The sequence below is a fragment of the Pipistrellus kuhlii genome, unplaced genomic scaffold (genome assembly GCF_014108245.1).
Source record: "Pipistrellus kuhlii isolate mPipKuh1 unplaced genomic scaffold, mPipKuh1.p scaffold_m20_p_1, whole genome shotgun sequence".
Lineage (NCBI taxonomy): Eukaryota > Metazoa > Chordata > Mammalia > Chiroptera > Vespertilionidae > Pipistrellus > Pipistrellus kuhlii.
Window position 1 is genome coordinate 107,443,930 of NW_023425404.1, and position 14,412 is coordinate 107,458,341.

General features: G+C 36.6%; 1 protein-coding gene across 3 annotated transcripts in view; it reads right to left on the reverse strand.

Moving 5' to 3' along the window:
* Window positions 1-3,428: 3,428 nt before the first annotated feature.
* Window positions 3,429-14,412, reverse strand: part of HACD1 (3-hydroxyacyl-CoA dehydratase 1) — a 29,083-nt gene continuing 18,099 nt past the window's right edge. Inside the window, exons 5-8 of one of the 3 annotated variants that reach the window (XM_036459290.2) lie at window positions 12,282-12,403; window positions 11,399-11,599; window positions 6,994-7,172; window positions 3,429-3,605 (exon numbers count right to left, since the gene is read on the reverse strand). In XM_036459290.2, coding sequence (XP_036315183.1) covers window positions 3,523-3,605; window positions 6,994-7,172; window positions 11,399-11,599; window positions 12,282-12,403 — 585 coding nt within the window. In that variant the 3' untranslated portion in view covers window positions 3,429-3,522. Of the gene's footprint in view, window positions 3,606-6,993; window positions 7,173-11,395; window positions 11,600-12,281; window positions 12,404-14,412 lie in introns of all 3 variants that reach the window. The other 2 variants (XM_045587853.1, XM_036459301.2) reach the window with 2 other exon arrangements.

Sequence of the window (14,412 nt, forward strand, 5' to 3'; positions counted from 1 at the left end):
TAGAAACAATGAGTGTTGAATGATAATTAGATGCTTAAAAATCTAAAGCTGCAAAAATAACCTTTCTTAAAATCAACAGAAATCAAATCAAAAAAGCTTTTGGTGAAAATGAAATTTTAAATATTTATTTTGACATGCTGTTTTTATGAAGCTATTACCTAGCAGAGGTGTCGATGTATTAGTATCAAATTAAGACTAAGAAAAATAAAAGACACATTGTATATATTGTATAATACATCAAGCTATGAAGTTATTAAAAATTTAAAACCAGAATTTGAAGGAATGTCACCAAGCTAATAGAAAGTTGCTAGTATTAAAACTTGTTGATACATGTCTACAAGACCGAATTCAGGTTCTACTGTATTCAAGCCCTGACTCAACACTTATGATGACTTCAGAAGCAATCCAAAAAAAGGTATAGTCCACAAGAGACATGTGCAAAGGACTTTCAAATACTTTATTTTTTAAGATCAAATTACCATTTAAGCACTTTATTTTCTACATAGAATTAGTTGAAATAGCAGATACTGAAGATAAACTAAAGTTATGCATACTAGTATTTATGCATACTTTTGAGTATATTATTATAGGACACTGAATAGTATGATGCATTTTTATCATTCCATACGAATTTATTGAATACTTTCACACATACTGCAGTGTGGGCATACAGATTTAGTGTAAGATATGCCCCGATCTCTTTGAGTTTGTACTTTTAGTTTTTAATTTTATTTTATTGAATTTATTGAGGTGGCATTTATTCAGATGTACAATTCTATACACATCACCTGTATATTGTATTGTGTGCTCACCAGCCCAAGTAAAGTCTCCTTCCATTATTCACCCTCTTCTACCTCCTCCCACCCCTTTTATCTCTGGTAATCACCATACTGTTATGTGTGAGTGAGGTTGTTGTTGGTGGTGTGTCTGTGTGTGTGTTTTTGGGGATTGTTTTTTTTGCTTTAATTCTTTCATCTTTTTCACCCAGCCTCCCAATCCCTGGCCCTCTTATAGCTGTCAGTCTGTTCTCAGTATCTATGAGTCTATTTCTGTTTGTTAGATTAGTTTATTCATTAGATTCCACATATAAGTGAGATCATATGGCACTTGTTTTTCTCTGACTGGTTTATTTCACTTAGCATAATACTCTCTAGGTCCATCCATTCTGTCACAAAAGGTAAGATTTTCTTTTTTTTTCCTTTTTTTTCAGCCAAATAGTATTCCAGTGTGTAAATGTACCACAACTTTTTATCCACTCATCTGCTGATGGGCACTTAGCTGGTTCCAAATATTGGCTATTGTAAATAATACTGCATTGAACACAGGGGTGCATATGGTCTTTCCAATTAGTGTTTTTGGGTTTCTTCAGATATATTTCCAGGAGTGGAATTACTGGATCATAAGGCAGTTCCGTTTTTAATTTTTGAGGTAACTCCATACTGTTTTCCACAGTGGCTCCACCAATCAGCATTCCCACCAACAGTGCACAAGGGGCATTTTCATTTCTAGTTAAAATTAATCACAATTTCTACTTCAAGATATTCCACAAATTAAGGGGTGAAGGGTTAAAGAATAGTACAGCTGCTCAAAGGAAGCATGAGATGAATTAATACAAATTTCAGGAAAAGGATTTGAAGTATTTTTCATAAGACAGGAATCTAGCAAGATAAGTATGTGAACATTTTATACTATAGTACCAAAGATAAAATCTCCCTGAAAATCTCTTCCATATAAAAATTCAAAAGAAAAAAGAAAGAAAGAAAACTGATCAAGCCATGTTAGCAGAGAATGTGCATCACCATTTTGAGAATTAGTAACCTAATACATAATTGCTCATTAAAACATTCAGCTGCACAGGAAATATTACAATATAATGTAATAAAAGAAACAGCACCTTGTAAAATTCAAGCTATCTAAAATGAGAGTTTGAAAAACTATTCTGAACTACAAATCACGTGACATCATTTGATAATAACGTGGTCACAAAATTTTGAAGTGTAATGTTACATGTTGAGGTAAACACAAGCAATAACAGAACATTTAAATCCAAAATTATGCCTATATATCATGGTAGGCAAAAATTCCTTTTCTTTTTAAGTCCCATATTTAATGTTCTCTCTAAAATGGGTTACTTAGCTTACTTGACTAAGGAGTATACCTTAACATAAGGAAGAAAAATTTTAAAGACCCTACTTAAGAATTAAAACAATATAAAAGTGTATCTTTCAGTGTATCATTCTATTAAACACATAGAGAGCTTTATTATAAGACTTGCTTCTCAGTGGAATTCAGATAAAATGAATCTGCTTCAGGCCATAGACCAAAACTTCTTACCTCAGTACCTCAAAAATGTTGTTATAATTTTTATTAGACAATTCCATGGTATAGAGCAGCCTTTCTCTGCCAGAGTTCTGAGTATAATATTACAATCAGACCTAATGTCTTTATTTTTTAACTAGAAGCATGGTACATGAAGATTCACGCAAGAATGGGCCTTCCTTCCGCTGACTGCCAGCACTGCCTTCTCTCTGGCCAGAGCAGCCTTTCTGCTTTTGCTCCATCCTGGAGCCACCCTTCTGCCTTCACTCCTGACTGGAGCTACCTTGCCACCTTCTCACACTGCCCAGAAGCCTGGAGTGGCTGGGGTGGTTCAGAATGCCTGCATCATCGCCATGGTGATGATGCAAGCAGCCTGCCCCTGGCCATTTGGTGCCTGTGTATGCAAATTAACCCACCATCTTTGCTGGGTTAATTTGCATACTCATTTTTGCATTTTTCTCTTTTATTGATGTAGATGAGGGAGGCAAAGTATATACTTATGTTGTTTCTAATCCATTAAAACCTTTTGCATTGAAAAAGTTGTCTTTGAATGGCTAATTCAAATAAAAATAAATTTGCCTAGTAGTGTAAGTAATTTCAATGGCATAGATATATTTTCAAATAATATTTTCCAACTGTGACATCTATATCAAAAGTCTCACAACAGTAATGTATATCCATGCTTCCAAAACCTGTTATTAATCAAAATGCTCTCTTATAACTTTAAAAAAATAGCTCTTGGTTTCAAGAAACATCAATACATTATTAATGAGCTATTATAACTCTGTATTTACTTTCACTTATAAATATCACATAAATTACAACTGGCAGGACTATAATGTTAAATCACTAAACTAATTGCTAAATATTGGTTTTTAAAGCTTTGTTGCAAAACAATTTAGTGAAACTAAAACACATACACATACACATACACACACACACACACACACAAAAAAAAACTAACAAAAGGGTTTTTTGCAAGTAATACAATGATAGGAGTTGATAAATACTTGCATAGTTCTTGTAGAAAATGTACCTGGCACAATGGAAGACAAATATTGGCAAACACCACATGTCTCAAGTTATATTTGAAGAAATAATACAATCTGTAGTATTTCATGAAGTTGTTTATTCTTGTAATTAAAACTTGGACTCAGGTAATCCTGGTTATTCTGGAAAAAGCACCTTGTTTGTAGAGGTCATTTAATCATCCTTTTCTACAATCACCTCTCCATGAAGCACCTTTCTTCTTTGACGTAACATGTAAAAATAGAGCTGTGGAAACACTTCATGGAAAAAAAGAAAACAAAGCAAGATAAGCTATTGTTGGAAATTATTTAAACTTGAAATCTCTTAAAGGTGTCAAAATTTGAAAGCAAGCACATCAGAGGCCACTGCCACCCCCTAGTATTTACAGAGCTCAGGGAAGAGTACAAATGGAGGCCAACGACCATTGGCCTAAATACTCTAATGCAAAAGCTGTGAGGTCTCATAGCAAACTTTAATACTACCTTGACAAATACACTTTCATAATGACCTGGAAGGCCATGTTTGAATTTAGTAACAATTTGAAATATTGTGCCAGAATATTCCAGCACAGGAGAGCTGCCTGCCTGGCCCCTGCTCTCCATTCCATTGGCTGTCCTGTACCACAAGGGGTATTGTGAGTATATGTGTGGATATGCAAGCCCACACAGTTCATACCTCCATCCGTACCCCTCGCAAACAGCTTCCCCTAGCTACCTCTGGATTTCAGGGCTGTGTACACTGCCAACATGGTAAACCCTCAGGAGAACAAACTGAGGAGGAGGCCTATGTGTGCCTAGATGTACACTCAGTGCCCTGTGGGCAGCAAATTCCATGGCCCCAGGTTTCCAGATTGTGATCTAGAAGGCGGTGGGTGGAGAGGTGATCAGTGGTCAGCCAGAGCAGAGGCCCCTCTTGGCTGGGTATGGGAGTAGTCATTTTATACAAGCACATACATGTGCATGTATTACATCAGACAAACTGTCATCTGCCCTATCAAATTTGGAGAATTATTCTGAGTCAATGTGAATCAATGATTTAAATTAACACTGTAAGCGTTAATGGATGAACAAATTCACATTAACTATCAACAATACAAATGTAAAAATGTCCCTGAAAATGGGCACAGAATAATCAAACCAATGACTTTAATGACAAAACAAGCTTTGAATATCTAGCTTCAGCAACTTCAGATAACTCTTTTTAGACCTTGGCTCAAATGGAGCAAAAATGCAGGTACTATTTAAAATGTAGGTACTATTCATCTTAATATACGTGACCATCATTCTATACCTAGGGATCTCAATATATTCAGGTCATATATACCAAAAGCTAACTGACCAGTGATTGCAAATGCTTCTCTAACACTCCGAGTTTAGTAGAAGTGTAGACTTGAGTTCCAATCCTGACCTTTTTTTTACTAGTTGGGTGACTTTTAATCCATCCACTTAACCGCTCTATTCTATAATGTCCTCATGATAAATGAGAACTAACAATATTTCTTTTGAATATTAAAATAAGTACTCAAAAAGTACTTTTAATACTTTTAATTAGCAAAAGAATTTAGTAAGTAAAGCACCATTATTTATCATCACTAATAATAATAAAGAAGAGAACATCCCCCCGGCTGACTGATCTTCCAGCAAGTGGGCCTCTCAGGTAAATGTCAGCATAATAAACTGAGAAGCTGCTGCTGGCACAGGAGAGGGTCTACGCTTCCCAGGACACCTGCAAACACATGGTCGAAAGTTGTTAGTTTGCTGGCTTCCACCGTGATCTATTGAGCTTTGGGTTTTCTTGCAGATGTCTCAGTGGTCGAAAGGAATGAGAACCCAACCCCTGAAACTGCAACTATGATATGACAGACACTGAAGCAAGTTCTGGCTCTGCTCACGGTGTGCTGCCATTCACTGAGTGTTGGGAAAAGCAAGAGATACAAATAACTGTCATAGGTGTACCACTCCTTAGCTCTCCTGAGCTAATGCTGGTAAAAACCTAACGAGAGTCAGGCTGAAATGGTACCAGTGAGGGTAATAAAAACACTACCTGACCAAAGCCAATTTTGATTTTGAAAAGCTTACAAATTGTTTGGGCTGGGGTGCCTCAGTGGTTGAGGGTTAACCTATAAACCAGGAGGTTGTGGTTCAATTCCCAGTCAAGGCACATGTCTGGGTTGCGGGCTCGATTCCCACCCAGTAGGGAGCCTGCAGGAGGTACGTGATCAATGATTCTCTTACTGTTGATGTTGCTATCCCTCTCTCTCTCCCTTCCTCTCTGAAATCAATAAAAATATATTTTTAAAAATTGGAGGCCTCCATGTGCTGGCCAGTTTTTATGTTCATCCCCTTTAGATGACGTATTTTATACTGAGTCAATGTAGACTTTAGATTTTATAAACTTTTCTTATTTCCCTTTCCCCTCACTGACACCAATCTCTAATTTTATTCAGAAGGGTAACTAACCACCTTGCTTTACATTATTTCCTGCTAGTAACTATCAAAATTTGACCTAAACATTTATCATTATTAGTGCTTAAATGAAGCAATTAAAGCCTAATTCATTGCAACTACTGAAGGGTGATGAGAAATGAGAGGAGGCTGAGTTACTAAAAATATTTTAAGAAAAGTTAGCTTCATTATTTTCCAGAGCATAAAGCAACACATAATGGTATAAGACTAAAAAGTACTCCTAGATGATTTCTCCAAGTGAATAGATAAAAATGACCTGGCATTTTCTAAGATAAAATGTTTCTATTAAATACATAACTCTAAATACTTACAAATAATGCACTGGCCCATGCTTTATCTTTTCTTTAAAAAAAAAAAATCATACTTAGCTTATTTTTAAGTAATTTTGAGAAGGTAATCATTTGTATATTAATTTACTTACCTTTCTTCTCATAACTTGGAAAAAGCCTTTTCTAACTCACTAACTCTTCAATTATCTATATAATAAACACCTAAGTGACCCTTACAGTGGAACTACCAAAATGACCAGTCACTCTGATGCGCGCTGATCACCAGGGGGCAGATGCTCAATGCAGGAACTGCCCCCTAGTGATCAGTGAGCTCCCACAGGGGATGCGCTGCTCGCCAGAAGCTGGGCTCATGGCTGGCTGGCTGGCGAGTGCAACAGAGGTGGCAGAAGCCTCTCCCACCTCCAAGGCAGTGCTAAGGAGCAGCGAGCAGATGGGCAATACGGAGCGAGGGATCCCCGACTGCGAGAGAGATGTCTACCTTCCAGCTTAGGCAGACATTCCCCCGAGGTCTTGGACTGTGAGAGGGCACAGGCCAGGCTGAGGGTCCCCCTCTCCCCGCTGGCCAGTGCATGAATTTCATGCACCAGGCCTCTAGTTTCATATAAATGAATATATGTGGGATTGAAGAGGTATTTTTTTATATAATTTATTGAGGTGTAATTTTCATATCATAAAATTCACCCATTTGAAGTGTACAGTTTTAGTTTAGTAAATTTATACAGCTGTGCAACCATCACTACAATCCAGTTTTAGAGCATTTCCATGAATAGAAGTTTTGATGCATTTGTAAGCTGTTACTTCTCCTTGCTTCTTAAGCTAGCAATTATGATATCTCTCCAAAAACTTTCATAGCATATGTTAAATCAAAGTACTAATAAACACATACTTACATGGTATATATGAGGCCATGGTTATAAGAAGAAAATAATAGTAGTCAAAAGAGATATTGTATTTATTAGGAAGTCTTATTGAATACATTCCACTTTTCTTCACATGTGGTAAGGCAGCATATATTGTGAGAAGTTCACCGGCAACTCCAACAGGATATAAGATGATAAAAAAATTATATCTGGAGGGAAAAAAAAACCTCAAAGTTATTTTTCTAGAATAAGTATTGAATTTTGTATCATGGTTCTTTTGCTACTGCTATGTTTAAACTTAAAAATTCTCCTTCCTATACATATTTACAATAACTTCACATAAAAAGGTTAATTTTTTCCTACTTTAATCATTTGCTTATTAATTTAATTATCATCCTTTTTCTCATAGCAGTCTCCATTTCAAATGGCAAGATCATAAAAAAAGTCAACTTACTTTAAAGTAGTGTACATTTTTTACATGTATATGCAGTTTTAAACTATTTTGACCAGTTAACTGCCACGATATTTTGAATTTAATTTAAAAAAGTCTGCTGCTTGCATCTATAGATGCTTATGGCATACAAATGGTTAAAGTATGTAAGTACTGATTTGTAAAGCATATGCAAGCTTGTAAGGTATTTTAAAGGTAACTTCTTTGACACCTGGAATCATAACTGATTTTTTCCCCTTGCAGCTACACATTTATTGTTCAAATGCTGTGCTTTAAAAGACCAGTTATGATCCTAATTTTACATCTAAACCTTGAAATTACCTATTTAAAGGAATTTGGAAAACCCTTTGTGGTTACTAATTAAAAGAGAATATTTCAGAAAACTGATTAATAATAACTAAAGCATCAGTAACCAGTAATTGTCTAAAACTACTTTCACAACAAAACAAGTAAAACAAGCTGTTCCCTGAATTCCCACATCCTATATAATAAAAGGCTAATATGCAAATCAACCAAATGGCAGAACAACTGGTTGCTATGATGTGCACTAACCTCCCAGGGGCAGATGCTTAATGCAGGAGCTTTCCCCTGGTGGTAAGTGTGCTCCCCCAGGGGGACTGGGGCAGTGAGAGCTGGCCTAAGTCATCAGTTGGACAAGGGCTCCCCGACTAGGAGAGGGCACAGGCTGTGCTACTGAGCTCCCCACCCCTACCCCAGTGCTCGAATCTCATGCACCAGACCTCTAGTTAATAAATAGTTTAGGTAGCCTGGCCAGCGTGGCTCAGTAGTTGAGCATCAACCTATGAACCAGGAGTTCACAGTTAAATTTCCGGTCAGGGCACATGCCTGGGTTGCGGGGGTGTGCAGGAGGCAGCCAATCAGTGATTCTCTCTCATTATTGATGTTTTTCTCTCTCTCTTCCTCTCCTTTCCTCTCTGAAACCAATAAAAAAAAAAAAAAATCCTTTTAAAAAAAATAGCTTAGCTTGCTCAAAACAGAACTAAGAAAGTTCAATTCAAAATCCAAAAATCAGTTTGTTCACGTGGACTGTGGCAAGTTCCCTGACACAGAGCAGGCCAGGCATCATTTATGCTACAGTTTGGGCAACAGTCTCCAAGTTCCCACTGGTCCAGGAGCAGCCGCCTCAAGGACCCCAGGCTTTAAAGAAAATAGTTTTTCTCCAAGTCAGTCATTATGTAGCTGAAAATTAAGGTCAAAATTTTGCTGGAAAAATAATCCATATTTTACTTAATCATTTTGTTGGCATTAAGAAATATTTGTAAAGAAAAGTAAAATTTGTCAGTATGACAGAAGCCTAGAGACAATCTTATTCCTATAATAGAGGCCTGGTGCATGAATTCGTGCACCAGTGGGGTCCCTCCGCCTGGTCTGTGGGATAGGGCTGAAACTGGCTCTCCAACATCTCCCGAGGGATCCTGAGTTGTGAGAGGGTGCAGGCCAGGTCAAGGGACCCCACGATGCACAACTGGTGCCAAGGAGGGATGCAGGAGGTTGGCCAGTGGGGGAGGGACTGCAAGAGGGCTTCAGGACACGTTTAGCATCTTGCTCAGACCCAATCAACCAGAGCCCAGCAGCAAGCTAACCTACTGGAGTTCCCCCAGGTGGTCAGCGCACGTCATAGCAAGCAGATGAGCGGCCACAGCATATCATTAGCATATTATGCTTTGATTGAATGGCTGACCAGCCGACCGGACACTTAGCATATTAGGCTTTTATTATATAAGATGTCAGTTATATAAGGATAAAAGATGGTGGATAGGGACAGAATTATTTGCCAAAAGAGATTAACTAGTAAAGACAGAAAAATGGCCCAGCCAGCATGGCGATTGGGTTGCAGGCTGGATCCCTAATGTGAGGCGTGCAGGAAGCAGCCACTCAATGATTCTCTCTCATCACTGATGTTTCTATCTCCCACACCCTCTCCCTTCCACTCTGAAATCAATAAAAATATATATTAAAAAAGAAAGAAAAAAAATCCTTTTCCTGTCCCAGTTTACCCCCTCCTTTCCTTCAGTATATCTATCCTGGTTTCTTTTCCAGTAGCTATTTGCATATCATTTAAATCAATCTTTTCCAATATAATTTTCCTATCTCAATTTAAAATCATATAACTGAACATATTATATTCCTTTTACAAGTAAAACATTCAAACTTATTTAAGTCATTTTTTATAAACTTTATGTTATTCTCAGCTTTTTTTTTTTTTTTGGTAGCATTGTTCTTTAATAGGTAATAAACTCATTTAAAGCGTTTAAGAGTGATTATTTTTAATAAAATGAGAATAAATTATTTGACTTTATTTGTATTTTTAAAAGATTACATCATCCCTCTCTAAGTTCTGATGGCAGTATAATTTACCTACCATTCAGAAAAAGACATAATGTTCCTTAAAGATTCCTAATTTTCATCTAAAATTTTTTGAAGGAAATGTATTTTTTAAGTTAAACTGGAAATCAATATGAAAATATAACAATATACAATGATCTGTTTGGTGGACTTTTCTAACGACACTTTTAGCACAAATAGGATCAAGTTATATTCAAACTGTCACAGTAGGCTAACTAGTAATAAATAAAAAGGCATTTCTAAAGTAAAGCTTTATTTGAGGACAATAGCTTTAATATTTGAACTTAAGTACAAATATGATTTTAGGTTCCCTAAGGGTGTTGGCAAATGTATACATAAGACAGTTGGGATCTTTATAATTTTTGACACAAAATAGAATTCATGATTATAATGAACTGACATGATGTATTATGCTAACATATGCATTTCAAATTTGAGAGGTTTTATAGTGCCTTGTTTAACATTAAGACAATTAACATTAAGGCAAATAACATCCTATGGCACAGTTGTGAACTTTTCCAGAAATTCAAAACATGCAAATGCATGCCAAAAGGCAGACATGCAAAACATTCAAGACCACTATCTTCCACAAATGTTATAAATACAGCAAATTTAAAAAGACTATAAAATGAATTTTTATTTTTGAAGATGTTAGACGTCGGAAAGAATGAGGTCATGCTAAATGGCACTCACAAGCATTCTAGGATTAGAGTACGGCTTTCAAACCGCCAACATTAAGATGGGCCCAATCACCAAAGTTTTCAGATACAACAAATGGAATAAAACACACCAAATACATACAAAGGGTAATAGTGCAACTTTCTTAAGACATACAATTAATTTAAGCTCAAATTATAATTTTAAATAATCTTATTACATACAAAATGGTAAGCCACAAATGTTGAAAAAAGAACTAGAAAATATTTTAAAAGTCTAAAAAGTTATATAACACAACAGTGATTATCCTTGTGCAGGGAAATTGTAAGACATTTAAAAGGTTTTTTTTTTTCCTTCTTTTTGGTTTATATATATTCTTATTTATTATATGTAAACATTCATAATATGAGTTATAAAAAAGGAGTAATCACTAAAGAAAGAGTGATAGGCTTTTAATATATAAAGATCACAAACAAGTTAGGAATGTGTGAGTATAAACATCAGAGTTTTTAAAAACAACAGAAATATGGATATTTGAGATGCCATATTTATAATATTTGAAAATTATCTAAATTCTAGCAATATAAAACTGGGTCAGTCATACTATGGGATATTAAAGAGTTAAAGAGCTAAATCTAAATATACCTATAGTGATTTTAAAAAAAGAGAGATCTCCAACATATAAAAAAAACAATATAATGTCATCCTATTTATGTTTTTAAAAACTCACACTGTGTTCAGATTTTTGATAATATGAAAAAAATCTGGACGGGTAAACACCACACTTTTTCCTTCTGAGGGGTAGGGAGTGGGTCAGGTAAGAGCACAGAGAGAAACTTTCTGTGTTTATGCTAAAACTTCTGTGCTAGTTGAGCTTTTTACAAAGAAAACATTATTTCTATAGTTTAAGAGACAAATGTAAAGAAGTGGAAATACTGTGAAACCCTTTTATCCTACCTAATGGGACAGATGTATAGGAGATGCACATCCCTTATCCTGTGCCTCCTTGAACTCCTTACTCCCTGGCATTGCACAGAGCTGTTAGTGGTTTCGTTCTGCCTCCTCCATCTTGAGTGGACAGAGATTTTGTTGTGCCCATGCCTGCATTTCGACCATGCAGTTGGCACAGAGCACATTAAGTTGTTATTGATGTTATTGCCACTATAAGTACAACAGAAAATGCAATGAACAAATCTATGCTTTGCGGTCTGTTCTCCAAAGAACAATCTTGTTTTTATAATAATTTTGTAAAATATCAACTGCTCAAAGAATTCAACCTTTAAAAAGAAAAAAAATATTTTGCTTTAAAAATTAGTTTTAGGATATATAGGACCTTTGAAATATAAATGTTGTACCCAGTCCAAATAATACAATTTCAAATAAGCATGACTCTTTAAATGTCTTAGTATTTTATACATACAAAAAAAAATTGATGTTTAGTATGTATAAAATACTAAAAACTGTATCTTATACATTTTTGTCATTTAAATCAATGATAATTTAAACCAATCAGACAAAATGCCATGTTTTTGGCACACTGTTTATCTAATATAATTTCCAAAATGTATATTTTGCTTTTAAAGAAAAATGAATGACCAATTTAGAGCATAAGGATACTAATATAATTTATCTTATATTGATTTCCTAAAATATATATATTATTTCTCTCTGATCGTTAATTTAAGCCTTTAGAATGCAAGTTATAATGTTTTGCTAAGTATGCAAAACAACAGCACCCTGGCTTTACAGGGCTGAAACACAAATTTTAATTCTCTGGAGTTAGCTCAGCAACAAAACACGCATGCACAGGACTGTGAGAAACTAAATTACAAGGCATCGCCACCTGGCCCATTTAATGAAGTATGGCAAGTGGTTGAGAAGACTGAATGTGTAGAAGGAATAGCGAGTAATCTCTGTCACAGTCCACGCGACCAGAAAAAGCACCACACTCTCCTCATTTTGGATCTGCAGAATGACATAGAAATCCACAGTGTCGTTTAAGCTCGAGCTTTTTTCTCCATGAAGATATTTTATCTTAATTATCTACTGTGTGTCTTTTATTATAATGGAACGGTAGGGTTAGACAGATGTAATACAGAAAACGAATGCAGTCACCATTACATAATTCATTATAAACACACAACTTCAGTGTATCCTCAGCACAGGAACGGTCACATTTGTCCTGGATTCTCTCTCACAATTCACTCCAGCCAGTAACTCAGCTATCCCAGGGCAGCATCGCCCCCTCAAAACAGCATGGAACAATCTAACCCTCCGACTTTCTCTGAGTCATCAAATCAGACCCATTCCACTGTAGCACGAACTCTTGAATCTGCCCACTCATCTTTGGCCCTGCTACTACCAATTGAATCCAAGGCCTCGTCATCTCTCATCCAGACTATCGTGACAGCCTCCTAAAAAAAAAATCTCTCCACTGCTTTATTCTCTTCATGGGTGAAAGTTTTCTCTTAAAAGCAAAACAAAGAAGCAAGCAAACAAAAACAAAACTGGGGGCAGGCAGCCAGTCTTGTGGTTTAAGTCTCATTGGATTCCCACTATTTGAGAGGAAATGATACAATCCTACCACCTGAGCAAGAAGTTCAAGGTTCTTTATAATCTGAGCTCAGAAATCTCTCCAACTTCATCTGCAAACACTTGACCCAGCCCCACCCAAATCCCCAACACGTCTCTCTGGTGACAATAAACTTTGAATTCTTTCCAGAACATGCTCTGAACACTTATGCCTTAACACATGTTACTCCCTCTAACTAGAATGCTAATCCCATAGAAAACCCCTTCTCACCTCATATTTTAAGATCCAGCTAAAGTATCGCACCCTCTAGAAAACTTTCCCCAAACAAGTCCTTTCACCCTGAGCAGTCATTTGCTCACTTTCCTTGTTCTCACAGTATTTTGTTCATATCTGTATTATAACATTTGCCAATTTTGAACTAAAATTTGTCTGCCTGGCTCTGTCTACCTATCAATACTCAACTCATACATTCTTTCCTCAGGGAGACTTCCTTCACTTCCTAGGTCAGGCTGAGTCCCGAAGTATATTGCCATGCAGGCTGGTCTCTTGGTTCAAAGCACTAACGTTAATATAATGAAACAATTATTTGTGTAACGGCTTGTCTAGTGTCTATGCCAATCACAGGCTCTGTGAGGCAGGTACTATATTTGCATTACTAATAGCCAGGTCCCCAGCATGTTGGCTGGGACTGCCTCATTCATCAGAAATTAACACCGTGCTCGGTGTATAGAATGCACTCAATAAATGTTGGTTGAATTAAAGAGTTAGATAAAATTAAATAGTAGTAATAAAGCAGAGATAAAATTAAATAGTACTAATAGTACTAATAAGGCAGAGATCCTCTGGAGGATAAAAGAAGAGCAAGCAGTGGACCTTTTTTCTCTTGGGTACTAGCCACCGTAAGCTTGTTTTCAAATTCTTTTCTCCGGTTAATGTTGGCCACCCTGTCTTTTCTTTCTTCTTTCTCAGGCTTCAGACTCTTTGCGGTCCTGGCACAGCTGTCATATTCACTCCCTGTCCAGAATAGTCTCTCTTTTATTCTGTTAATGTCCGACACCTTCTTTTAAACTACACAGCAATCTGAATTAAAAGTCTGGATCTCCATGTGGCATGCACTCAATGCTCTCCGTATGGCAGTCATTGGTTAGGGACCAGATGGATAGAGTAAGTTGAGTGAAAGATACTGGTCAAGAGGGCTAGAGTGTAGAGTAATAAGAGGGCACAAGGTCAACAATCTGTCCCCATGCAGAAGAGGGGTGGGGAGGGGGGGCACTGAGTCTTGCAGGCAATGGAAGGGAGGTTAAGTATCATCCCAAGTAGAGAAAGGCATCTGAGGAATGGAAAGGAGGCCAGAGATCTGTCCTCAAGTAGACAGGAGACTCCAGAGGCTGACAAGAAGGTCAGAAGGGCCCCTCTGAGAAATGTTTGTCGTGGGTTTAAA